Below are 27,449 nucleotides of genomic sequence, written 5' to 3'. Positions count from 1 at the left end.
TCTTAACAATAGGAATCGATGTCTAGTTAGCATTAGCCAGTACCGGGACCTTTGGGGTCCGAGCTTTGTTTAAACAGACGTTTGCAGTAGCAATAAGGGAATGTATGCCTCTCAAATATAGACTTTTGGGCTCAGCCAGCACTTGCCTCTCTCTGCTAACATAGCACCCAGACTGCCTACCGTAGCTCTTATCATATCTATTGTAGGCAGGGAGCTCTTTGTAGCTTTACTCGTTAATAAACCAGTCCTTTTGAGTATTTGTTTGGTTCTCTGATGGGCTGTTATTCATCGTTCTATACTTTAGACTTAGACTCTGTATTAGGACTTTAGTCTATGTTTTGTGCATTCTGAGCTACATACCTTAAGTGACGGAACACTAGGAGCCAACAATTTTTTTGCAGGCTCTCGTCACTGCAGTACCCCTGCATGGGATGCTAAGCTCTACCCTCTATTTACAGCCAGTGGGTTATCTATATTAGGGGTCCACTGTCTGCTATTTTACAAAGGAGGAACTTATGCCAATCAGCTCTATTATCTGGGGCAAGCCTTTAGGGTGCCGGTCTAAATCATATATTTTTTCCAATTACTACACCCTATTGCTTTGCACACCTTGTGAGGGGAGGTTTGTGTTGTCATTCCTCTCTAGCGACTCTGCTATTTTGCAACTTTATTAGGGTGACACCACTGTCCTTCCCTAGATACAGATTAATAGCTACTTATAGCGTCTGAAACATTGTTGCAATCTATATATATATCTCTTGATAACAAGGTTTGCTGTGAGGTCACCTTTTGATAGAGGATCCCCACTCTGTCACTTTTTGCTAACTGTATATACACTTTTAACACTGTATATACACCATTTAATTTAATTTATTTTACTTTACTTTATACCTTATCGTGTTTTTCTTCCCTAGAAGGGACTAATAAAAATGTATTATTTTTCATATTTTGCATGTATGTCCCATACCGGCAACTCCTAGCCACTACTATGGACTATTCTATTCAGGGGTATTGAGACTGACGATTGGGAGGACCTGCTTTGTAATCCCTTTTTGTCAGCCTTCCTCTTTTCTGTATTTGTAGATACATTTTTATTTTTATTTTTTTTAACCATGCCGCCAATGGTTAGGAATATTCATGATGGCCTCACTTAGATTGATTTCTTGGAATGTCCAGGGTCTAGATTTGCCACAAAAAGGGGCGCAGTGTACAAATTCCTGATTGAAAATGGTATAAACATTGCTTTTGTTCAGGAAACTCACTGGGTTGACCGAGTAGACTATGGAAGTTTAAGAAATATCCGTATTTTTATTTTTTATTTTTTTTAATTCTTTATTTTTGTTGTGCATGGTATCACAATAGGCCTGTTCAGCCACAACAGCAGGTACAGGCAGTCATAACGTGATATATGGGTATACAGCACAATTTGAAGTTTTGTAAGAGAAAATATAACACATTAGTTGAAACATATATGGCATGAGAGTGTCAGCACGTTTTCATATTTTACAGTAAAAACAAGTTATTCTAACAGATAAAACAGGCTAGTAACATGTGAAGGTCTGTAGCCCTACTGGGTACAGACTAGTTTCGCTTGTCTATTGTGTGGGTCATCTAGCTTGTTGCGCGAAACATGCTATGGTTCCAGCGTATGAGGTATTTACTTGAGACATTTGAACATTGCCTAATTGGCTGAAAATATGATCTTGTTGTCTACTATCACAGCTAACTGTGCAGCATGGTGTTAATAGTTATTATAAGCTCCTTTTGTTTCTGTGCGGAGGGAAAGGATCAATGTTAAGCCTTATCATTGGTAGGTCTCCTAATACCTGTGACTGATTCTAACTTTATGATCTGTCGATGGACGGCACGGGTTTTATTTTAGATGTGTACTCATGTGACACATTTAGCTACGGTCCCATGGGGTTTTGTGAGGGCCGTTGGTTGTCTCATGTGGTGGGATGCCCTTTTGGGTGGATGCGCTCTGGGGGTGCGCCTTGGGCCTATGGCGTTAGCCTGTGGGTGAGGGAATAGGGGTAAAGCCTAACCGAGAGAGGAACATAAAGTAACACATTACCACAAAGGGAACGAAGCAAGGAAAACAAAAAAAACAAATTAGTGACTTTAATAGTCCTCTGTGGTTGTGGTCGCCCGGTGGATCAACCGGTTTCTGCAGATAGTCCGCGGCCATTCAGGTAGTGACCTTCACGTAGGCATCTGGCTTTGTCCCCCTGGGTACAAAAGGGCGCACTGTGTCCGGGTTCCATGTGTGGGTTGCTGGTATAGTGGCGTGTGGTTGAACTGGTTTCAGAGCATCCTTAGGTAGTCCCAATCGAGGCAGCAGGTCGTTCGCTTCCCGTGAGTCCCGTACAGGGTATGCTACGGTGCCATGTTGGATCTCCATATGCTGTGATTTCCATCTGTATGATATGCCTTTGGCTCTGAGCAGGGATGTGAAAGCTTGTAGTGACCTTCTCCATGTCATGGTATATGCCGAGAAGTCCCTATAAAACGAAAGCTGCATTCCCTCAAAGGCGTAAGGAGAATGGTTCCGGATCGCTCCCATGACCGCTGATCTATCCTTGCTGCTCTGGAACCTCACGAGTAAGTCCCTTGGTGCCGGGCTCGGTGCTTTTGCCGATTTTGGCAGGCGGAACATCCCCTCTATTCCCACCTGTTTTGCCTGCATGGGTGGCAGCAGCGCTGCGAGGAGTCGCCGCAGCAGGTGTGGCGTCTCAGTCTCCGAGGTCTCCTCCGATATGCCTCTTATTTTAAGGTTGAGACTGCGCCTCTGATCTTCCGCGGCCGCTAGCTTCTGATCAGTTCTAGCTTGATGAGCCTGTAGTTCCTGCACAACCCGTTGAAGTTGGGCTGTTTGCTGGATATTTTCTCGGGCCTCATTCTCTATGGTCCCCATGCGGTTTGTTAGGCCTCGTACCTCTTGTCGCAGTTGGGCCATGTCGGCCTGGAGGTTCTGCCTAAGTTCCGCGAGGAGCTCCCTCATAATTGCAGTCGTTACTGGTGCAGAGTCTGGCGGAGAGGTGGAGGGTTTGGTGGCCTGCCGCTCCACTGTGCCCCTCTCTGTCATTCCCAGGGAAAAATCATCGGAGATGTCTGTTTCTGCATCTGAGCCGTCGGCCATCTTGGGCTCCCCTCCACTCCGGGCCTGGCGCCACATGTCGCCGATATTCATGCCCATATGCGGTTTTTCGGCTCGTAGCTTTTTGGTTTTCTTCCCCATGGCCGGTGAGTCAAGTCTTGGGGTACTTTTCCAGTAGTTTGGGGTGGTAGAAACCCAATTTTGCGGCAATACGGGCGTTCGTCGGCTCGGAGCCTTAGTGACATGCGGCTGCTCGGGTCCGTGGCTTGGCTCCGCCTCCCCCGTAGTTTTTTAATGCAAACATGGAAGGGAAATGAAAAAAAGAGGAGTGGCCATCATCTCTAATAAAGTTAAATTTGAACTTGTCCATTTAGACAAAGATACGTTGGGTAGATATTTAATACTTATCTAAAAAAAATAATGACGTTTTATATACATTTGTTAATATATATGCACCGAATTACAACTCCTGGACGAGATTATAAAGAAAGTGGATGAGCTAACATGTGGTAATGTCGTTTTTTGGGGGATTTTAACTGTATAGTAGATCCCAGAGTGGATAAAAGTTACAAGAATATTAGAGAACAATATTTTCAGAAGTCCAAGCTGGTTGAGTTATCCGAGTTCCTAAGTAGGAATTCACTATATGATTGTTGGAGGACTTTAAATCCCACCGAGAACGACTACACTTTTTTCTCACAAGTCCACCAGACATATTCTCGCATAGATTTGTTTCTGGTTAAAGCTGGATTTTCGGGAGCAATTATTAACTCGAGTATTGGATCTATAGTTATATCGGATCATGCTATCGATATTAAATTGAAAGGTAACTATACATCAAGGACTAGATGAAGATTAAATGAAAACCTTTTAAAAAATGAACATAATTTGATAATTTCTTAAATATTAATGATAATGGTGAAGTCTCTACCCCAATGCTGTTGTGCACTTTTAAAAGTTTTGCGAGAGGCCTAGTGATAAAGCTGGGTTCAGAATTAAAATGGAAAAATTAAGGAACTCTCCAGGAGTTGAAGTTTAAATTAGCAATCAAAGAACGGTTAAATAAAACTAAAGTTAATAGCGAACTAGTGAAAGAAATAGCTACCGTATATACTCGAGTATAAGCCGAGTTTTTCAGCACATTTTTTGTGCTGAAAAACCCCAACTCGGCTTATACTCGAGTCAATAGTCTGTATTATGGCAATTTACATTGCCATAATACAGACTGGGGGCTGTGGGGGCTGTCAGAGCTGTAACTTACCTGTCCTGCAGCTCCTGTCAGCTCCCTCCTCCTCCGCGCCGTCCGTTCAGCAACTCGGTCAGCTCCCAGTGTAAGTCTCGTGAGAGCCGCGGCTCTCGCGAGACTTACAGTGTGAGCTGACAGAAGAGCTGACTGGACGGCGCGGAGGAGGAGGGAGCTGACAGGAGAGGTAAGTTACAGCTCTGACAGCCCCCCTCCTCCCCCCCACTGAACTGCCAATGACACTGGACCACCAGGGAAGGAGCCCCCCTCCCTGCCATGTATCAAGCAGGAAGGGGGGGGGGGGGAATATATAATAATAATAAAAAATATATAATAATATAAAAAAATAATAATAATAATATTAAAAAATAAAATATTAATTAATACAATTATTAATAATATAACAATCAAAATGCCCACCCCCACCAACACATACACAAACACACACTGCATCACACACACTCACACTTCACTCATACACACACTGCACTCATACACACTGCACTCATACACACACTGTAAATAAATATTCAATTAATATAATTTTTTAAGGATCTAATTTTATTTAGAAATTTACCAGTAGCTGCTGCAATTCCCACCCTAGTCTTATACTCGAGTCAATAAGTTTTCCCAGTTTTTTTGGGTAAAATTAGGGGCCTCGGCTTATACTCGAGTATATACGGTAGTTTAAGATAATCTATTAAAGAAAGAATAAATTATAAGGTAACTAAAAATATTGCTGGGGGTGGAGCCTGACCGCCAAACTGAGCAGACGCATGCAGCTTGAGCTCCTGCATTAAATCGATGAAAACCGCATCTCTAAGCCTAAATTTAGGGCTTATTTGCCGAAACCTGGAGGTATTCATACACAGGGGACTCCGGGCAAACGATATTATACTCCCCCCGACCATTATCATCGACAACAGCCCGAAAATCCTGTTGCGGCCTACTGGGACCTGGACAAGGGAGAGGCGGCATTCTAGCCCTGCACGCAGGCCCGCTAGACTCTGACCACCACCCCCCCGGACCGGTGGGGGACATCCCGGTCCTCTTTCTGCAGAAAGTGGAGCATATACGGAGAACCTGAGTGCAGAGTTACCGCACAACACAAACCTCTTGGCGTGACCAAGATGGCCACCATGTTGGAAGCCCCACACAGTAGCCCAGGCACTCAGTGGGGGGCCCAATTTGAGGCCCAGTTCGACGCCATCTGCCGCAAATTCTGGCACCGCATCGCTCAGCGAGCTGCCTTACACCCCCCCACGGCAACAAAGCTACCGCAAGCCGCAGAGCCTACATCCTGCCCCTCTCCCAAGATGGGGGCCCACCCTGAGAAGCCTCCGACCAGCAACACTTGTACCCAGAGGGAAACCTGGAGGGTGGAGACCCGTAGGCCCCAAGACTACGCTAAGTGCAGAGTGAAGCGGAATCAGAAGAGACCGCACTCAGGCACACCACGCAGAGCCGCAACCACTACTCATCCTAAAGGCCAAACTGAGAACTCCTCCACGGCACCGACCACATCGCCGGTAGCCCGACTGCCACTGGCGGCAGCAGAACACCTGGGCATTCCAGGTTGCCCGAAAAGTGGAAGACCCGGCCTCAAAGAGCTCCCGAGTCTGTGGCCTGCAGGTGCTTGCCTTCTCAATGGCCTGGAGCTGAAGGGCGGCCTCCCAACACCTGCATCTCACCATCCACCTGGAGACGCTTCAAGCAAATGGTACCCCCTTACCCTGCATGGGTATCGGCTGAACGTGGACTCATCGGTCCGCAGGACCTGCTCGCAGACGCTCCCGGCAGTGAGCTTCATCACTTGGAACTCCACTCGAACTGTCCATTTTGCTATCCACGAGTTAGACCATATGGCTATCCTTTGCCTGCCTTTACTTTGTTGTACCATGACGAACTGGTGACCTCCATAGCTTGTTTAATGGCCTACTGTAGCCTAATCTTATGCAATTTCTCTTATAGTGCATAACATGCTTGACACTTAATCTTGCCTACATAGATTGACTAAATGCATCATCCTATTACTCCGCAGTACATAGAGCACGCAATCACAGTCTATCTGGTCATTTAATTTGTACTGTGTTAACTGCGCTGTACCACCTGTTATTCGTTAAGCATTACTCCATTACCGTATGACTTGTTGTGCCTAGTTAGATTTTATGATTGATGACATCGCAAACGACAAGACAGATTACTCAGAAACACAAGCCAACTATGCTTTACCTTCTTAACGCATGCATTGACCTAACCACGTTTGTTCATAGCCCTGACACAACAACTCAGAATGTTACTAGTTTATTTAATTAATATAAAAAAAAGAGGCTGTCATTTCTAGGAGATGTTAACCCATGATATAATATCCCTATCATGTGTTTCTTGATAGTCTCCCATTCTTTACTCTGTACCATTTCAAATATATGCCTCAATAAAAGAAAGATTGACAACAACAAAAAAATATTGCTTTTCTCAAAACAAAGGTGGTACCATAACAATAACAAAATAAATAAGGATCTTTCAAACAAAATCAAGAACCACCTTAAAGATAGATCTATTTAAAAAATAGTGATAGGAGATAAACAGTTAAATTCCCTGAAAAGATATTTCGCAAAGCATTTGTAGATTTCTATAAATCATTATATACGGTATTTATCGGCGTATAACACGCACCTCATTTTCAGAAGGAAATTCCAGGAAATTTCCACCCCTCCCATAGTGTTCCCCCCCTTTCCATAGTATTTCCCCCCCCCCATAGTGTCCCCCCCCTTTCCATAGTATTCTTCCCCCCCTCCCATAGTATTCTCCACCCCCCATATTGTGCCCCCCCTCTCCCCCTCCCCCCTCCCATAGTGTCCCCTAGTGCACTTTCCCTCTTTTCCCATATTTACTTACCTGTCTTGAAGCGTGGGCCGGCTTCACAGCGCGCACTGCGGTACTGGAACTTAAATTTCAGGTTCTGGTTTCCGGCGGGACTGAAAGGAAGTATGCACACATGTCATGTGTCCTTAAGGGGTTAAACTGGCCTCATATCGACTCAACTTTTGTGTGTGTATGTGTAGATTTATTTTTTTGTCGACGTTAGTTTTTGTCTGGACTTGAGAAGATTGGTAATGGGAAGGATTAAGAAAATATGAGACAATTGGGACTATATAGATAGATCGCTCTTGATGCTCCTTATCTCGCTATTAATGTCTAGCTACTAGTGTTTTGTTTTTCTTATTTACTGCAATAATAGCTAAAAAGATGAGAATATGTATAAAGTAAGCAGCAATTTATACAATATGCACACTTTACACTGATCAATCAGACACAACATGCCAACAAACTACCTGCCTAACATTGTTTAGGTCCCCCTTGTGCTGCCAATAGTCCACAGACTTTTTCAGTGTGGCAGTGTGCATTATCCGGATAAAAGAGGCCACTGCCATGATGGAACACCATTTGCAATTAAGGGGTTTACGTGGTCTGCAACAATCTCTAGGTAGGTGTCAAAGTAACAACATGAATGCAGATATATATATATATATATATATATATATATATAAATATATTTATTATAGCAATTTGAGCTACAGTAGCCCTCTGTGTGATTCGACCAGACTGGCAAGCCTGTGCTCCACACATGCATCAATGAGCCTTGGGCACCATGACACTGATGCTGGTTCACCGGTTGTTCTTTCTTGCACCCACTTTTGGTAGGTACTAACCACTGCATACCAGGAACATCCCCACAAGATTTGCCATTTTGGAAATGCTCTGACCTAGTCGTCTATCCATCACTGTTTCGTCCTTGTCAAAGCCACTCAGATAATTTCTCTTGTCCATTTTTCCTGCTTCCAGCACATGAAATTCAAGAATGGACTGTTCACTTGCTGCCTAATATAACGGCTTGAAAGTGCCATTGTAACAAACGTCCCTGCCCAGAGTTCATCCTGTAACAATATAATCAATGTTTTTCACTTCACCTGTTTGGGGTTTTCAATGTTGTTACTGTTCATAGCTTGGTTAGATTAATGGCAAAATACACTGAACAGCTCCACCTCTTACAACCGTGGGGCATAATGCGCATTGTCTTGATACTTTCCTATGGAGATTTCACCAATGCAGGATGTCCTCATGGTAGACAGCCACTAGAGGCTTGCTTAGTACTAGAATGTGACGGCAGATAAGAACCATTCGGCCCATCTAGTCTGCCCAATTTTCTAAATACTTTCATTAGTTCCTGGCCTTATTAAGATAAGGTAGTATAAGTAGTTAGGATAGTCTTATGCCTATCCCACGCATGCTTAAACTCCTTTACTGTGTTAACATCTACAACTTCAGCTGGGAGGCTATTCTATGCATCCACTACCCTCTCAGTAAAGTAATACTTCCTGATATTTTTAAACCTTTGTCCCTCTAATTTAAGACTATGTCCTCTTGTTGTGGTAGTTTTTCTTCTTTAACCCCTTAAGACCGCAGGACGTACTATGCCGTCCTTATTTTGGTGGCTCTAAAAGCCGCAGGACGGCATAGTACGCCCTGCGATCTTATGTACTTACCCGGTCGCCGGCGATCCCACGCCGGCGATCGCGGTATGGGGGACTTACCTGGGAGCCCAGGGAGTCCCCCTGCGTCCTCTTCAGCCGCCCAGGGCCATGTGATCGCGAGGTCCTTGCGAGGACCCCGCGATCACATGGACGGCATAGCCGTCCAAGGCATTGCCAGCAGGGGGAGTGCCTGTAATGACAGGTACTCCCCCTGCTGTCTGAAAAAAAAAAAAAAAATGTTAAAACAGTGTAAAAATAAATTATATATACTTAGATCATATATATATTTATTATATATATGATCTAAGTATATATATACACACATATACACACATACACATAAATATGCATACACTGTCTACGTGTATTTTAATATTAATATATACATAATTATATATATATATATTAATATCAAAATACACGTACAATGATATTGATTAAATATATATATAATTTTCATTATATATATATTTATATATAATAAAAAATAAATAAATATATAAATACGTTAAAAAAATAAATTAAAAAATAATAAAAAAATAATGAAAAAAAAATAGATAAAAAATATATAAACATGCGTAATTTCGTTCTAACTGTATTTTAAAATTAATATATATATTGATATCAAAATACATGTAGAACGAAATAATATATATATCTATATACATAAGTATATACGTATATATCACTATGTATATACCTATATATAAATAAAAATAATTTAAAAAAATTATATACATATATATACACACATATATATATACACACATATATATATAATAATTCTACCCATATATTTATGTAATAATTTTACATAATTAGGTCATTTTATTAATTACAATTTGCAGGACCTGCCTGCCAACCCAGGCCAAAAGTTCAGGGAATTACATTGTCTAGCACTATATTTAACTCTGTAACTTTCCAAGACACCATGAAACCTGTACATGGGGGGTACTGTTTTACTCGGAAGACTTCGCTGAACACAAATATTAGTGTTTCAAAACAGTAAAATATATTACAACGACGATATCGTCAGTGACAGTGACATTTTTTGCATTTTTCACACACAAATGGCACTTACACTGACGATATAATTGTTGTGATACGTTTTACTGTTTTGAAACACTAATATTTGTGTTCAGCGAAGTCTCCTGAGTATAACAGTACCCCTCATGTACAGGTTTTATGGTGTTTTCAAAAGTTACAGTGTCAAATATAAGGTTTGCGTTTCAGTTTTTTCACATTAAAATTCGCCAGGTTGCCTTTGAGACCGTATGGTAGCCCAGGAATGAAAATTATCCCCATGATGGCATACCATTTGCAATAGTAGACAACCCAGGGTATTGCAAATAGGGTATGTTCAGTTTTTTTAGTAGCCACTTAGTCACAAACACTGGCCAAAATTTGCGTTCAAATTAGTTTTTTGCATTTTCAAATATTAACACTAACTTTGGCCAGTGTTTGTGACCAAGTGGCTACTAAAAAAGACTGGACATACTCAATTTGCAATACCTTAGGTTGTCTACTTTTGCAAATGGTATGCCATCATGGGGGTAATTCTTATTTCTGGGCTACCATATGGTCTCAAAGGCAACGTAACCAATCTGGCGAATTTCAATGTAAAAAAACTGAAATATGTAACACACTATATTTGACCCTGTAACTTCCCAAAACACCATAAAACCTGTACATAGGGGGTACTGTTTTACACGCGAGACATCGCTGAATACAAATATGTGTATTGTATTGCAGTAAAAGCAAACAGTATTATGACATTCACAGTTAGAATGTCACGTAGAACTAAAAAAAATTTAAAAATTCTTATTTTCTCCCATTTTTTAAATATTATTTTCATATTAAATTATGTTCCATACCTAAATATTTGATGTTAAACGAAAGCCCCGTTTCCCCTGAATAAAATGATATATAATAATGGGGGGTGCATTTAATATGAAAGAGGTGAATTATGGTTGGACAGACATATAGCGCAAATGCCAGGTTTTGTTTACGTTTTTTTGGATCACAACTTGTACATTTGGCTGCGGTCTTAAGGGGTTAAATATGGTCTCCTTTATTGTGTTGATTCCCTTTATGTATTTAAATGTTTCGATCATATCCCCCCCTGTCTCGTCTTTCCTCCAAGCCATACATGTTAAGATCCTTTAACCTTTCCTGGTAAGTTTTATCCTGCAATCCATGAACCAGTTTAGTAGCCCTTCTCTGAACTCTCTCTAGAGTATCAACATCCTTCTGAAGATACGGTCTCCAGTACTGCGTACAATACTCCAAGTGAGGTCTCACCAGTGTTCTGTACAGTGGCATGAGCACTTCCCTCTTTCTACTGCGAATACCTCTCCCTATACAACCAAGCATTCTTCTAGCATTTCCTGCTGCTCTATTACATTGTCTGCCTACCTTTAAGTCATCAGAAATAATCACCCCTAAATCCCTTTCCTCAGATGTTGAGGTTAGGACTCTATTAAATATTCTGTACTCTGCCCTTGGGTTTTTACTTCCAAGATGCATTATCTTGCACTTATCCACATTAAATGTCAGTTGCCACAACTCTGACCATTTTTCTAGTTTACCTAAATCATTAGCCATTTGGCTTATCCCTCCTGGAACATCAACCCTGTTACATATCTTAGTATCATCAGCAAAAAGACATACCTTACCATCAAGACCTTCTGCAATATCACCAATAAAAATATTAAAGAGAATGGGTCCAAACTACAGATCCCTGAGGTACCCCACTGGTGACAAGCCCAAGCTTCGAATATACTCCATTGACTACAATCCTCTGTTGCCTGTCACTCAGCCACTGCCTTACCCATTCAACAATATTGGAATCCAAACTTAAAGATTGCAGTTGATTGATAAGCCTTCTATGTGCAACAGTGCCAAAAGCCTTACTGAAATCTAGGTAAGCAATGTCTACTGCACCACCCTGATCTATTATTTTAGTTACCCAATCAAAAAATCAATAAGATTAGTTTGGCATGATCTCCCTGAAGTAAACCCATGTTGTCTCTGATCTTGAAATCCATGTGTTTTTAGATGTTCAACAATCCTATCCTTTAACATGGTTTCAATTACTTTCCCCACTACTGAAGTAAAGCTTACTGGCCTATAGTTGCCCAACTCCTCCCTACTACCTTTCTTGTGAATGGGCACAACATTCGCTAACTTCCAATCTTCACGGACTACTCCTGTTAATGGTTTTGCTAGTACACCACAAAGCTCTTTTAATAACTTTGGGTGTATTCCATCCGGTCCCATTGACTTGCCTTTACTTTTGACTGTTGAAATAAAACTTCTTCCTCTGTAAACTCACATGTAATAAATGACTAATTTGTCCTTTTTCCTAACTGAGGTCCCTTTCCTTCATTTTCATCTGTAAATACTGAACAAAAATATTCATTGAGACAGTCAGCTAGACCTTTATCCTCTTGGCTGTGGAGGGAATAATACATCCTCTTATTATGGAGAATAATTTTGAAAAGATTATTATAAGGAGATATAGTAAATTAAAGTAGAAAATTGGAATCGCACGTGCAATATTTTTATGTTATTTTTTTAAAATATTTTTTGCCTTTGCTTTTGTTTGTATCTGAACCTCCAAGAAAAAAAAAATACCTTTTTAGAAAGTGGAGGCAGCTGCCACATGTTGGATATGGAAGAAAATCAGATCCTAGGAACTGTTCTACAAGGCTGCAAAGTCCCTGCACCCGTTTAATAAAAATCTGACAACACAACCTAAGGAAAGTGTCAGGTCAAGAAGAGACACTTTTTTAAAAATAAACCATCAATGACACAGGAAGTAACTGTAATTATTGTTAGTCGACCACAAAGGCAAAAGAGTTGAGCACGTGTCCACCAGATATGTTCTTCTATGCTGATTATATCAGAAAGAGAGGGGAAGGCACGTCACTAAGAAACTGGAGTTTTATACCACTGTGAAATATATAGCAGTAAGCAGTTTCATTGTATTTAGCCATTGAGCTCTTATGTATCAACATCAATGGCCAAAGAATCCCTGAAAGGGTGACCTTCAACTCCCTCTCCTAGCCTTTTCTGAGGTACGGCAAACTGTAGGTTATAGCTGATGCGACTGATTTGTACGGAGGCCCTGTGGCTACTAGTAATTATCCTAAAATCATTAGCAATAGTATTCATAACAAAAACAAATAGACGTAAAAAAATAAAATAAAACACCACACACAAATACAGGAATTAAACATTTTTATTTTAACATATTCAGCTCTATCAAGTCAAAAAGGTAACAAAATGAGATATTCTGATTGCAGTGAACATTGTCAGAATCACAAAATAAAAAAAACAAAAAAAACACTGTACTTTAACAGGGTAAGTATATATAAAAATTGCATTGCTAGTGCAAATCTTTACCTCTAGAATTGAGTGGTCCCCTCCCTACACTACTATCTTTAATGAGACCACAAGCAGTTCTAGGTTTAAAGTACACAAATTGCAGCAGGGGTAACCAATCTGAATGTGTCAAGCTTTTACAAGTGCTTTAATGCAGACTATGGAAATCATAGTTTGATAAAAGCTAGACAGCTACAGGCTGGCTACTCCTGACCTTTACCTTTCTAGGGCAGCATTTAATACCGAAACAGCACAAATGATGACATTTTGCTAGTGTTCAGGAGCAAGCCAACTTAGCTGTAGAATACAGTAAAAGCACCACAATTAGTTTCATTCTTTTATGCGCCCACACTAAAAGTGAAACCCTTAACACCTTTTACTAGCTTAGTAAGGCAGTTGTGTGTGAGAATAGGAAGAAGAAATAAAAAAAAGGAAACGAAGATTATAAGCAAGGTAAAGTAACAAATGTATCACAAAGTGTTTTTTCTAATATTCTCAATGACCATATTAGTAAAGTTGTTATACATTCTGTGTGGCAGGTGAATGTGTTATATAACGTAACATACATATTCACTATGATGATCTTAGACTACAGCAGCACCTCAACAGAAACTATATTCTGTAGGTATATGGCTTGCTCCAAAAAGGCTTTAATTTCATCCCTTGCCTTTTAAATCTATGTTGATTGAAGTGTTTATTTTCCTGATCAGCTAGAAAGTAAAAGTTCAGAATAGAATAGGCAATATAAATCAAGAAACCTTCGCAAAACAGTTACACAGTATTAAAAAGATAAGACTGCCTTTACAGTGTTTAATCAAGGCTTAATCCAGGTGGAACACCCCAAAATAAACTGAGAACAAGGAATCAATGGCATTTTATAAGCCAAGAATTACTATGAAGGCATACGGTGGGTCAGATTTTAGTCCATGATCATGGTGATAATATTAGGGACATATCTTTGAAAGTTTTGCAGTCAAAGGCTCATATTAGTTTCCATAAATGCTGCCCTATTAAAATGATTGTGACTTGATTTTACCAGCAAAGTAAATAAAAGAGCATATGTAGATCGTACATTTACAATTCCGAGAGACTGCTTCCATCGGTTACTTAGTGCAAATCACAAGACGAAGTCTAAAAAAAAAATTCTGGCTGTTGAAGAGTTAGGTATTAGCAAACAGTGCTGCAGTGTTGTAGGACCAGTTTGGAGTAAAGTTGTGAAAGAATAATCCTTACATCCGATGTTGACAGTTATTTGCACAATTTAGACAGCAGGTAAGACCAATTTTTAAAATCCAGCTTGATTTTGAGAGCCAGGGAAGGGCTAGAAACACAGACATCTGTATAATGCAGTGAGGTATGGTGCCAGCGGTAATATTTCCCCCAACCTATTTACCAAAGTTTGTTAAGCCCTGCTTTAGATTACACGTTTCCAAAACCTGACCCTAAATATCACTAACTGTTTAGGAATGTTTGTATACTAAAGATTAGCCATTTATATGTTCTACATGACACTGTCCTGCATTGCTGACCAGCAGTAATGCATAATAGACCATTCTGGATAAATTTATCGAGATGGCTTATGATCCTACATTATCAGCTATCTGATAAAAGTGGTCCTTTTTATGACTGGTGGATAAATTGATTTCCTTGTAAGTGATGCAGACAGACTCTGTACACTAAATTCATTTAGCTAGTGTTACTTAAGGGCAGGTTTTTGTTATTCCACAAAGTGGTCTAATAAAACATGTATTTGCAGTTACAGTTCTCAAACCAGGGGCTGAATAATATGCCCAAAGATACATATATCAAAAGGTACTGGATGGAAATGTTCCCTTTATACATAAACAATGACCTTGTTTAGTGACTCATGACTTCCAGCTTCCAATTACTTAACCAACAAATACATAGACAGTACAATTCACGGACATGATGGTGCCAGGACTGGATATAGCTGTGAAGTTTACGATACCCAAACATAAAGGAAACAACCACATTTACAGAGTTAATTCTTCCAAAAACACATACAAGCTGCCTTGAGCAAAAAAAATGGTGCACTTCTAAATGAAAGGCAAATCTTCTTCTTGTAATGTAGTCAATTCCACAATGTAGTTCATAATGGTAACTACACATTTCAGATGAGTTAATAGAAAGAAACATAAATTATTTAATACCATGAGATATGTAAAACATATCATGCATTGGTCAGAAGCTAGTTAAAGAATGGCATGTATTATGATTGAGAACGACAAACAGAACAGGAGTCAGTATGAGGTATACTAAACCATAGTATTAGTTAGAGAATAAAAGAGTTATGTTGGATGATATGAACCATTACGTACACTGTAGATTCCAGTTTAGTCTGGAGTTTAATTCTTCCTTTAAAATGAACAAAGACGAAGCCCTTAAGCTATTGATAGAACACAAAAACTGGAACAGCTATTGATACATTTCCCATAACTATTTCTAATGTTTACACCACTAGGCAAAGTAAAATATAAAGGGCAAAAAGTTCTGATAGCTGCATACTTTAAAATGCTTGTCAGTTTAACTTGAAAAAGTGTCAATATAATAAAGTGCTATTTTTGTTACTGAAATCTAAATAAACAAGCACCAGAGGTGGATAATTAAAAAAAAAAAACTTAGTTGAATTGCTGGCAATGGCAAAATAAATTGGTTATTAAATGACGCTCGTGCAGTTCTTTGATACTTTATGTTCAAGGTCTTTAAATATTCCAAAATAGATTCGTACAATTACGCAAGGAGTTATTAGAGACCAATTAATGTTGGATTACAGATCAACAATATGTTCTGATGCGTATGTTAATTCCTTTGAGTGCTGGAAAGTAGGACTAAACATTGCTGACCCTTCTAGAGACTACATTGTTATATAGAACTGTTCTAGTCACAGATATGGAGAATCTGGTCACATGCTCTTATAGTTCCCAGACACCTTGGGTCAGCCACAGTGCTATATATTTCCCATGATGTTCAAGTACTAGTTTGGAGTACAATCTATTTCTGGTGTAAGACATCTTCCGAGAGACTCATTAGTTTACAGGAGGTGTTCCTACAAATAAATACTAGTCCTTTTCTTGTGGCTAAATAAATTAAGACGTGCTACCATTCAAACTCAGAAATCAGTAAATTTCTATTCCACAACTGACAAACATGGGAGAGGAACAACTAAGACAATGTTAAAAAGCTTAATTTTTTTTCCTTTTACTAAACACATTTTACTATTTAAGAACATGGTGGTGTTACAATGTAACTGATAAGTGCTTGGAAGAAAAAACAAACAAACAAACAAAAAAAAAACCTAAAAATCGGTATTGGCCACGACTGCTTTCTACTGAGCACAGTAACTAGATTTGATTTCAGTTAGGCCATAAATGCTTTGGTACACAGCTGTTATATTATACCTGAGTATTAAATAAAGTATGGAACACGACAGGGGGTGGAGGAATAATATGAAAAGTAAAAAAGCTTAAACAGACACTCCAAGCCCATAATCCCTCCCATCCCCTCCATCCTGCAAGTAGTCATATAATTTTAGAACGATTTGACTGCTTAGCTGGGTTCTGCCAGGCGCCTCACCCCAGATGCTCTGAGCTAAGGCTTGCAGAACAGGGCTTAGTTTAGGACAGCCAACAGAAGCTCCTGCTTAGGATATAGCTGTGAAGCTCTTTGTCGGAAAAAAAAAATGTTTTACAACTTACTACAGGGAGAGCCAAGGCACTGCTAGCACTACCACCACTATCGTGTGCATGTAGTGGTTATGGTGCTTTGGAGTTTTCCTTATAATGATACAAACATTCAAAACATAGAGAAGATCGTAAATGGAATTAAGAAATGCTTAAAGTTTAGCATACTTCAGGCAGTTGACTAATAGGAGTGGAAAAAAAAAAAAAAAAAAAACACACCACAACCCATTTGTGTAAAGCATGCAATAAAGGATCACCATTAAAAATCTCAGGCTATCGCAACTATTTTTCCAGCTTGGCTAATGTGACCTAAATTTTGAAATTCACCTGTCATAGCCCTGTTTCCAATTACAACAATACAAAATCAGGATAAGACAAACTTAGGTGGCACTGGATCACATTACCAATACCCAGAAGCATTACATTAGATGAGTCAAGCTAAAATAGTAGGACGCCACAGTTTATTCCACCACAGTGAACGATACCAAAACCGCAGTTGTTTCTTACAGTGCATTTTGAAGTATGTTCTCCTGAATACAAAAAAATGCTTCAGGCCAGAATTTAGACAATAGGTTGGAGGAGGATTTATTAATCATTATTAGCAAAGCTGTTTTGTTCTATATGCAAGTCTTAAAGGAAAAAAACAACATACATATCCAACAATTCCTTCATCAATAAACCCAACATATTGGCTACAGTTTCACCAATTACACATTAAAGGTACATAGCGTAACCTGCAAGCTCTAAATCTCCTGTATCAAGTTCATTTTGTAGGCCAACCTCAGGCAAAGCACAACAATGAAAACAATGTAAGGAAGACAAAGAAAAACAAAAAAAGAAAGAAAGTTTGCTTTTAAGGATATGGTTTATGATTAAAATTCATTATTGCTTTGCTAAATAGAAGCAAAACAGATTTTATGAAAAAAAGGGCAACGGCATGAAAATCAGCAGGCTACAAGAAGGGCAAATTAACACAAAGATATTAACACAAAACAAAAAATTTCTCCAATAAAAACAAACAAAAAAACGATAAAGTGCTCTTTTGAAGGAAACACACAAGGCTTCAATGACAAAATCAGAGAGAAAAAAAAAAAAAATACCCATAGAAAACAGACAAATACCCAATATATTTAAAGGACCACTCTAGGCACCCAGACCACTTCAGCTTAATGAAGTGGTCTGGGTGCCAGGTCCAGCTAGGTTTAACCCTTTTTTATATAAACATAGCAGTTTCAGAGAAACTGCTATGTTTATATAAGGGTTAAGCCAGCCTCTAAATCCTCTAGTGGCTGTCTCATTGACAGCCGCTAGAGGCGCTCGCGTGATTCTCACTGTGAAAATCACAGTGAGAGCACGCAAGCGTCTATAGGAAAGCATTGTAAATGCTTTCCTGTGAGACCGGCTGAACGTGCGCGCAGCTCTTGCCGCGCATGCGCATTCAGCCGAAAGGGAGGATCGGAGGCGGAGAGGAGGAGAAGTTTTAACCCTTTCCTCTCCCCAGAGCCGGGCGGGAGGGGGTCCCTGAGGGTGGGGGCACCCTCAGGGCATTATAGTGCCAGGAAAACGAGTATGTTTTCCTGGCACTATAGTGGTCCTTTAACCCCTTAAGGACCAAACTTCTGGAATAAAAGGGAATCATGACGTGTCAGACATGTCATGTGTCCTTAAGGGGTTAAGCAATGTATATCTTTCTTGCATGGTGCTAGAAAGTAATATTTTAAATAACTTTCTACTTTCCAGTTGAAAACATACTGTGACAAAAACTAAAGTCCCATATATATGTTTCAATATAAGCAACGTCACCTGCTATTTACACAATAAACCGTAAACAGTAATGTGCGGGTATTGGGTAAACTATGTCATTGCCCAAGTCCTGGATACCCATGATAAATCAGTGTTGATATGACTTCTCAGTTCAGCTTCTCTTGAGACTGATAAAGAAAGAAAAGAAAAAAAAAAAGAGAAAAAGAGGGGGAGGAGGGGGAGAATATATATATATAAAATTTATTTTAAATAACAAAAGCTAGAAGTTACTGCTCAAGAGAGCAGCATCTGAATGTGGTTTGAAATTCTTGCACAACAAGATATCTAGATCTACAGCAAAAGCCAATTAAAGAACTTTACACCCTTATCAAGAGCGGTCTTTCAGTAATACTAGGACAAAATGGCAGGGAGCTTCTGGCAGCTTTCTTATACTAAACTCTGTTGTGCAGGGCCAGCTGATTGCTCTTAACCAATCAGCTAAGCCCTTCACTGCCAGGCCTAGCTAAATGCAGAGAGCGTTCAGCTCTCATTGAGGAGATGGACCCCAGGTGAATTGTCAAACCATTAGCAAAAGGTTTGACTTCTAACATATCCACTACAGCATCCTCTCATTCATCCTTAAGAATTCAGGAGTTTTGTTATGGATCCTGATACCAAGTATATCATACTGGTGTTAAGCTAGGTGTTTGGAAACCACTGGCAAAAAGGAAGATGTTAATTCCCATCACAAGAAGACCTGGGAGAAAGCGGGACAGATTGCCAGCCAAGAGCATTTCCACTTTTCTGGAAAAAACATATTAAAAAGACATCCTGCACACACTACCAGTGGCTAGGATTTACAACACTGACACGCCACTCTAATTGCTTGGTAACTTGCAGTAACAAAGGTAGGAATGTCTCAATTTCACATTCAGCAACCAACACCAGTTTATGAGTTAAGAACTAATTATGCTCAATTAGAAATCTCAATCTAAATTTAAAACAACAAATGTGACTTCAGAATTGGATTGAGAAGTGCTGGTCAAAAGATGAAGCTCAACTTCCATATTGTCACGTAATAACATAAGTATCCAGGACTGCCCAACTCTTTAAGTATACACCTTAAACAACCCCCACCCCACTTCAACCCCGCTCTTTGGGAAACAAAATATAAAGCAGAAGACATATTTTTGTGAACACTGGAATAATACAGAGCAGAAAACATGTTTTGGGGAACATTGGAAAACATGAATTGTATGTGAAATGTATATTTCTAAAAGTGCTGTTTTACCTATTGTTTGTCATTCCCTTTGTGTTATACAGATGATGAAAACAAACAAACAAAAACATATGGTGCGTCTCCTCTAGTTTTTGAATACTTAAAGGGATATTATACGCACGCAAACTACTTTAGCTTAGGCTGTGACTCATAGCCTGCATCAAAAATGGTTTCACTTTCAATCAGGAAGTGTTTAGGAAGGGTGTAAGTCACATGCAGGGAGGTGTGGCTAGGGCTGTATCAACTAAGTGATTTAACTCCTAAATAGCAAATAATTGAAAAGGGGACTGCAGGGGCATGATACATACACAAAACTGCGTCATTAAGCTAAATTTGTTTTGGTGTCCCTTTAAATTCAGTTTGTTGAGAACTATAGAGAAGACGCTACAAAATGCTTACCAAACCAGAAATTAACTAATCTCACTTAAACATAACCTTCTGCATATAAGTGCTAAGGTCTTTTAGTGCAATGAGTGATGATAATGCATCTCATACTTGTATATAAATGGTCATTTAACGTACAAAGACTCACCCAGAAAAATTACTGGCATAGTTCATGGTTTCTCACAAAAATTAGGAATTTTTTTCCCCCTCTAAACTAGATTACACCTGCACATTTCAATATACTTTGACAAAATATATATGGAAATGTAAGTGATAAACCTGCAGTTCCTGAAAACAGCATAAATCTAGTAGTCTATAAGAAAGCACTGCAGTAAAAAAACAAATGAAAAAATACATGAACTGAAAAGGCTCACAGTGGAAAAATGGCCTCTTCCCTGGTAGATCTACTGTAGAGTTGATATAGGCAGACCCAGTTATACAACATACAGTAGCTAGAAAACTCATTTTAAGAAACTGTGTGGAGGAGGAAGATTTGTAGGCAAGAGTCTTTGAGGAGATGACCAAAGTGCTTAATTTACTTGTCCTCAGTTTCTGCTTGTTCCACATGGGAACACTGAGATTTGTTCTTCCCCCATTGACAGATGGCATTAGCGTACTGCACCAGAAGTTTGTCCATCCAGGTCAATGGCTCTGGGAAAAGCACAGCTCCTTCAAAGAAGCCCAGGTGCCCTCCGTGTAGAGGCAGTACCACCATGACATTTTCTTTCTTACCTGTTAAGATGAAGGAAAGAAAAACGCAATGAGAAATCAATTCATAAAAAAAAAAATAGTTCCAATATACTCTACAGCACTCATACAATGTGGAATGGCATCTAATGAATAACTGATGCAGATGACGTTGAGAGCTCTTTACGAGTTGATTCATTTATATTATAAAACACATAATTTGCATAATAGTAGACAAACATATTGCAGTCTTTGAGTCCCTAATACAATACTCTAGTGCAGGGATAGGCCACCTTCAGCACTCCAGATGTTGTGGACTACATCCCCCATAATGCTTTTACACCCATAATACTGACAAAGCATTATGGGAGGTGTAGTCCAAAACATCTGGAGTGCCAAAGGTTGCCTATGCCTGCTCTAGTAGCTCCAGAAAAAAAATGCTCAGTAAATTATGACATTTGACAGAGAGAAGGACTGTTTCTTTAACAACAGCGTAAACAATGCTTCACAAGACTAGCTTGGTTGAACCAATGTGCGCTATAGTACAGACAACCCAATGCACTTCGTATAACACTGACAGATTGGATAAGAATAGAATATTGTTGAGACTACATAAATATTGCCACTGTGGAATAGTAAAGATAACACTGAAGTATACGAACCAGCAAGTGACTTTGGAATGGATAACAAACTTTCGTGCACTAGTGGATCATCCACTGCGTTAACCAGCATGAGGGGAACATGGATCTGAAAGAGTAGAAATATTGGAGGAAGAAAACCTAATTTTATTTTAATTATATTAAAAAAAAAAAAAAAAAAAGAGAACCGCACACAAGTTAATTTAGATAAAAATTTAGAAAAAAAAATATATATACATATATATGTAATGATTGCATACATAAATCATGTTCCGCATGTTTCCCCTTTTATTCTTGGTACTAACTTACATTGGCTAGATAACGAACACAGCTTTCTGCTTCATAATACTCCTTGAGGGACTGGTAACCATGGAATTTTCTAAAAATGGAAAGCAGAAAAAAAAAAAAAAAAAACGTAACAAATCTGCACTAATTTCTGAGCAAATCAAGTTAGTGATACATACAATACTGATGAGGGGTTTAAAATTTGTATAAAAAAATGGTTACTAAAGTCACAACGTGTGTGTGCCCGCACGTTTATAGAATTGTACCACATGACAGGAGGCTTCATATTTTGCATAATCTTTTTTACTAACTCCATAGCAGCAAAGAAAAGTAATGAGAAAAATGGCAACCAATCACAAGCAAGCAAAGGTTATAAGAGGCATGTCTCACTGCAGCGATTCCTCTTTCTTTGCTACTCCTTCACAAGATAAGTACAGAGTTTTGGTTATCCTCTCTCTGTCCTTTACTCTACGTTTGTTTCCTCCTTTACTTATTTGTCTTTAGAATATTGCCGTTTATTACACTTTTTCTGACCATTCTTGGGTGGCTACTATCACCTCCCTTCTGAGGTCTTTCATATCCCTACCTGTTTTACCTCAGGTATCTCCCTTTCTGTTATTGGGGTCCTTGGTGCTCTCCTGCTGACCCTTTTGCCTGCCCGTTTCTTTGGGGGACGCTGCCTATTCCTGGTCCCGGTTTTGTGCCCTCGCGCTGCGGGGCCCCCCCTTTCCACTGTTTTCTGCGGATCTTTTGCCCAGTTTGGTGTTTTTTCCCGCCGAACTAACCACTTCGAGAACCGAACAGCCACTCTCTTATGACAGCCTGCGTCCAGGCGTTCGTAAGCAAGAGGCGCGTTCGTCTAACAAGTTAGCCGCAAACGCCGGGTTCTAGGCTCTCACGGTCAGCTATTTTGTTCGCTCGCGAAAGCCAAGCTTTACTAGGTGAGCATGCGATACACGGACTCCTTGCCCTCTCGCATTTCGGGGAGGTGCTTAAATTCCAGCGTTTTTCATGGACGTGCAGTCCAGCGGCTATCTTGATGTGCCTACGCTTCATTCAGCTGTGCCCTTTCAAGCATTACTGCTCAGAGTCTATTTCCGCACTCACTCTCAGGGATATCGGTGGGACCAGGTCCAGGTTAGTGCTCTGCACTAGGGGTTGGTTCAAGCCAGTTGGGTTTATCCCTTACTCTGGTCGGGGTGAGTCCCCATTTATGTGCTGCTGAACGGACAGGTTCATGCAGGATTCCGAACTCCTGGGTGAGTCCCAGTTATTACATACATTCTCCATCTGCTTGTACCGGCTTACAGGCCACAATTAGTACAGGTCCTCCGGTACCTATTTCCATACCAACACCTGGTCCCCAGGCCTCTCCTACCCTCCGTGCTACTACACTACTGCCCTCACGCCAATACCACCGGGTTAGCCTCGAGCGATTGTAGCAAGTCACCATGGAAGAGACACAGACCCCATCAGACTTGCAGGCCATGATCACAGCAGCGGTTGCTGCCTCTACGGAGAAGGCCTTTTCCAAGACGTTTCAGGCGGAACACAATACTGCCAAGCCCATTCCCAAACGAGCCAATTACGTGGCAGATTCGGAGGACTCTGACTCCTCCAGAGAACGATCAGGACCTCCCAAACGCCACTGGAAAGGCAAAAACCAGAAAACCAAGGACGACGCTGATGCGTTTATCTTTTGCACAGCGGGGGTTACCTTTCAAGTTTTACCCCGCACCAAATCTAACTCTTCCTTACTTTTCTATCCCTTTTTTTTCCTTTAGATCCACAGCTTTGTGTGGTCTCCACTCTATGTTGCTATGTGGAAGCTACCACAACGTTGCGGTCTCCTTCCTCTCGTCAACTTCTCGTCTCTTACGTTCGCCCATATGGTCCATTTTCGGTCACTAAGTTGGCTGCTTTCTCTGGCTGGGATTGATCAGGCCTTTGGAGCACACTCCGCCTTCTCGTCAGGGGCCTCACTTCCAGACATTCTACAGGCTGCGGATTGGACGAGAGAATCTACTTTTCGGGACGTTCTATTTCCGACCTCTGTCAAATCCAGCTTTTGCTCTTTTATCTCAGCGTTGAAACTGCAAAAAAATTAAGCCTCCTGTCATGTGGTAAAATTGAGGATTATGTTAGCTTTAGTGTACTAATAATCTTAATGATGACAGGAGGAGAGTATTCCTCTCACCCCCCTGTCGTTTCTCTGACTATTTCCCTCCCTTTGTTTTTGATTACTTTGCTTATGGTTTTCCTTTATGTTGTGTCCATACTTTGTATTGCCTACACTAACGTTGTCACTTAGTACGGGAGTTTGTTTTAGTTAGTTACACTAGCTAGGAGAGGACAGGATTGTACTATATGTATTATACGTAGTATAGACAGTCAGGGTATACATTTTAATACAGCCTTTTTTGGAGACCAAAACTTTTTATATTCTCTTTTCAGTTTAATTGGAACCCACAGTTGAACCCAAAGTGTTTCTTCGATGGGATCTTCCTCGTCATTTTAATTGGAACATACAGTTGAATCCATAATGTCTTTTTGTTTGGACCTTCTTCACCCTGTTCATGTTTAAAGTTTACCACATCGTGTTCTTCTATGGTTTAGTTGTTTAATGGATTTGTGATGTCGCAGTGAGACATGCCTCTTATAACCTATGCTTGTGATTGGTTTTCAGTTTTCTCATTACTTTTCTTTGCCGCTATGGAGTTTGTAAAGAAAGATTATGCAAAATACTCGCCTCCTGTCATTATTAAAATTAAGATTATTAGTACACTAAAGCTAACATAATCCTCAATTGTGCATTTTTATGTGGATTGCAAATCAAACTTTCAAACAGCTATTTAAAAAATATTAAACAAATGCTGAATAGTACGACATCATTTTTAAACATGTTAAATCTATTTCTGAATTCCCATTTAGTCTATGTATGATTGACTTAGGTCCCAAAAATGCAAAAGGATATTCTAAACACCATAACTACTACAGTTTATTGAAGTGGTTCTGATGCAGGAATCTTTGGGTGCCATTCTTAAATTTTTCCTACATGCACTGTGGACATATTATAAGCTTATTTGAACACCCTGGGAATCGACCCAACTTTAAGGCTATATAGTTTGCTTTTGGCCACAAATTCACTGTATTTTCCGCTTGTTCAAAAAAATAAATAAATAAAAATGCCAACACAAACTTCCACCTCCTTACCCATCTCCACTTTTCACAAAATATCTTCCTGGGGTGGAGCAATGTTGTCACCAACTCCGGTCACACAGATCTTTCATTTGCAGAGCTGAGCATGTACTACACTTTTTTACTACACTAAAAGGAAGTTGCTTTTGTGAAAAGGGTATGTGAGACTAAAGCTTCACAATTCTGTAAAAAGCTACAAACATTTTTTTTTGTCAATTTCTCAATAATGTGGATAAAAACAGCATGTATAATTGGTCAAAATCCTCAAATGCACTCAAAGGGACACCCAAGCACCAAAACCACTTCACCTTACTGAAGCGATTTTGTCAAGCAACGTAAAGCATTACTGTTTCTAAGAAGGTGGAATGTTTACATTTTGCCTAAACCACTGCTCTAGTAAAGAACTTTGAAAAACAAACTACTTAATTTTTTATGTCATTACATGCAGCCTTATGACGCTGAATGCAGTTAATGTTTCTCATAGAGAAGCAATTGCATGTCTATGAGATGTGGTAGATTGGAAAGAAATCATAAAGCAAGATATAGGACGGAGCGACTGCCAAGAGGAGATCATCTTGATGCTGGAATAAAGGTGAATTTATTGTTTTGGCTTTTACTTGAAATTTTTTAAAAGGGAAGTGAGCTGAATCTATTAAAAATAAACATATTAAAAAAATATTGCATGTATATTTTAATATATATTTTATTATTTCCACATTTAGTTTTTAACCTTACAGATGTTAAAGGGACACTATAGTCACCAGAACAACTACAGCTTATTGAATTTGTTCTGGTGAGTCGAATCATTATCTTCAGGCTTTTTGCTGTAAACACTCTCTTTTCAGAGAAAATGCAGTGTTTACATTACAGCCTAGTGATAACTTCACTGGCCACTCCTCAGATGGCTGTTTGAGATATTTCCTGGGTCATGGCTGCCTAAAATGCATCCAAACATTCAGTATTCCCTCCCTCTACATGCAGACACTGAACTTTCCTCATAGAAATTCATTGATTCAATTCATCTCTATGAGGAGATGCTGATTGGCCAGGGCTGTGTTTGAATCATGCTGGCTCTGCATCTGATCTGCCTCCTTGTCAGTCTCAGCCAATCCTATGGAGAAGCATTGTGATTGGATCAGGCTACCACTTCTGATGAGGTCAGCAAACTGCTTGTTTTTCTGAGGCAAACACCATGCAGAGTTACAGCTTCGGGCTTGAATGCAGTAAGATTTTGCTATATTTATGGAGGCATGAGGAGTCCAGGGGAACTAGATGGTGGTGTTTGTGTCCCTGACCCTATAGTGATCCTTTAATTTTCACTGTGTTAGCACCTGGGTAAAGTTGGAAGTCCATTCCCCGAGAAGAGGAGGAAACACAAATTCATTCATGGTTTCACTCACCCTGCTGATACAGAAGTGTAACCTGTTGGACATCTGTGGCTATATCTAGCTAAGTGACTGCTATGTTACAATTAATAATTATAAAAGGTTCTGTTAATTAGTCAGTACAAGAAATAGGCCTAAGGAGAAGGTAAGTGTGAAAGGGTAGAAGTAAAAGGTCTTCACCTTTCACAGTGGAATGAAACTGACCTCCAAATGGCATATTATGACACGTCTTCAACTATCACCAGATTAAGAAAGCAATCAATTTACAGATTGTGTAGACCAAAATGCATATTCTTACCTCATTACAACGTCATCAATCTGCATGAGAGATGTTGCTGTATAAAGTCGACTCAACACGGAGTCTTCAAAAACTTGATTGTTTTTGTTGTTGTCACCAAAGAGAGCTTGTCTGGTTAAAAAGAGAAAGATATTTCTTAAACACATGAGAATGTATGTGTTGCAGAATCAAGCTGTAAAAAAAGAATGAACCAGCTCCGAGTTATAAATCCTTCATAGTTTTACCCATTGCGGCTTACACGGCATGCATTTGTGAATATTGCCTCCATCTCTTTCAACACTCCTCTGGATACAAAAATAATTACAGAACCACGAATGGATACAGATACCCCATGGTGCAGAGTATCTTCACATAACCGCTTGATCTTTTTAAGAATATAATCTGTTCATTTGAAGTAGACCTTCCAAAAAGAACACACTATCACAAACTCCAGAAGAACATGTATACTGTTGCAGATGTAATTAGCATCCACTGATGTGATGTGCTTTCTTATTCTCAACCTTGAACAAACATGCCTTTTATGTCTCCTCATCGTACAAACATAAAAGCATATTATCTGGACAATACTTTGATACAGCAACATATTATAG

General features: G+C 39.7%; 1 protein-coding gene across 2 annotated transcripts in view; it reads right to left on the bottom strand.

Moving 5' to 3' along the window:
* Positions 1 to 18,991: 18,991 nt before the first annotated feature.
* Positions 18,992 to 27,449, bottom strand: part of ABHD2 (abhydrolase domain containing 2, acylglycerol lipase) — a 48,081-nt gene continuing 39,623 nt past the window's right edge. For both annotated transcript variants that reach the window (XM_063445638.1, XM_063445637.1), the window contains exons 8-11: positions 26,860 to 26,970; positions 22,003 to 22,072; positions 21,718 to 21,802; positions 18,992 to 21,100 (exon numbers count right to left, since the gene is read on the bottom strand). In XM_063445638.1, coding sequence (XP_063301708.1) covers positions 20,904 to 21,100; positions 21,718 to 21,802; positions 22,003 to 22,072; positions 26,860 to 26,970 — 463 coding nt within the window. In that variant the 3' untranslated portion in view covers positions 18,992 to 20,903. The remainder of the gene's footprint in view (positions 21,101 to 21,717; positions 21,803 to 22,002; positions 22,073 to 26,859; positions 26,971 to 27,449) is intronic.

Source organism: Pelobates fuscus, chromosome 3 (assembly GCF_036172605.1).
Source record: "Pelobates fuscus isolate aPelFus1 chromosome 3, aPelFus1.pri, whole genome shotgun sequence".
Lineage (NCBI taxonomy): Eukaryota > Metazoa > Chordata > Amphibia > Anura > Pelobatidae > Pelobates > Pelobates fuscus.
The sequence above is the reverse complement of the archived record's forward strand: the minus strand, read 5'-3'. Positions and strand labels throughout refer to the sequence as shown.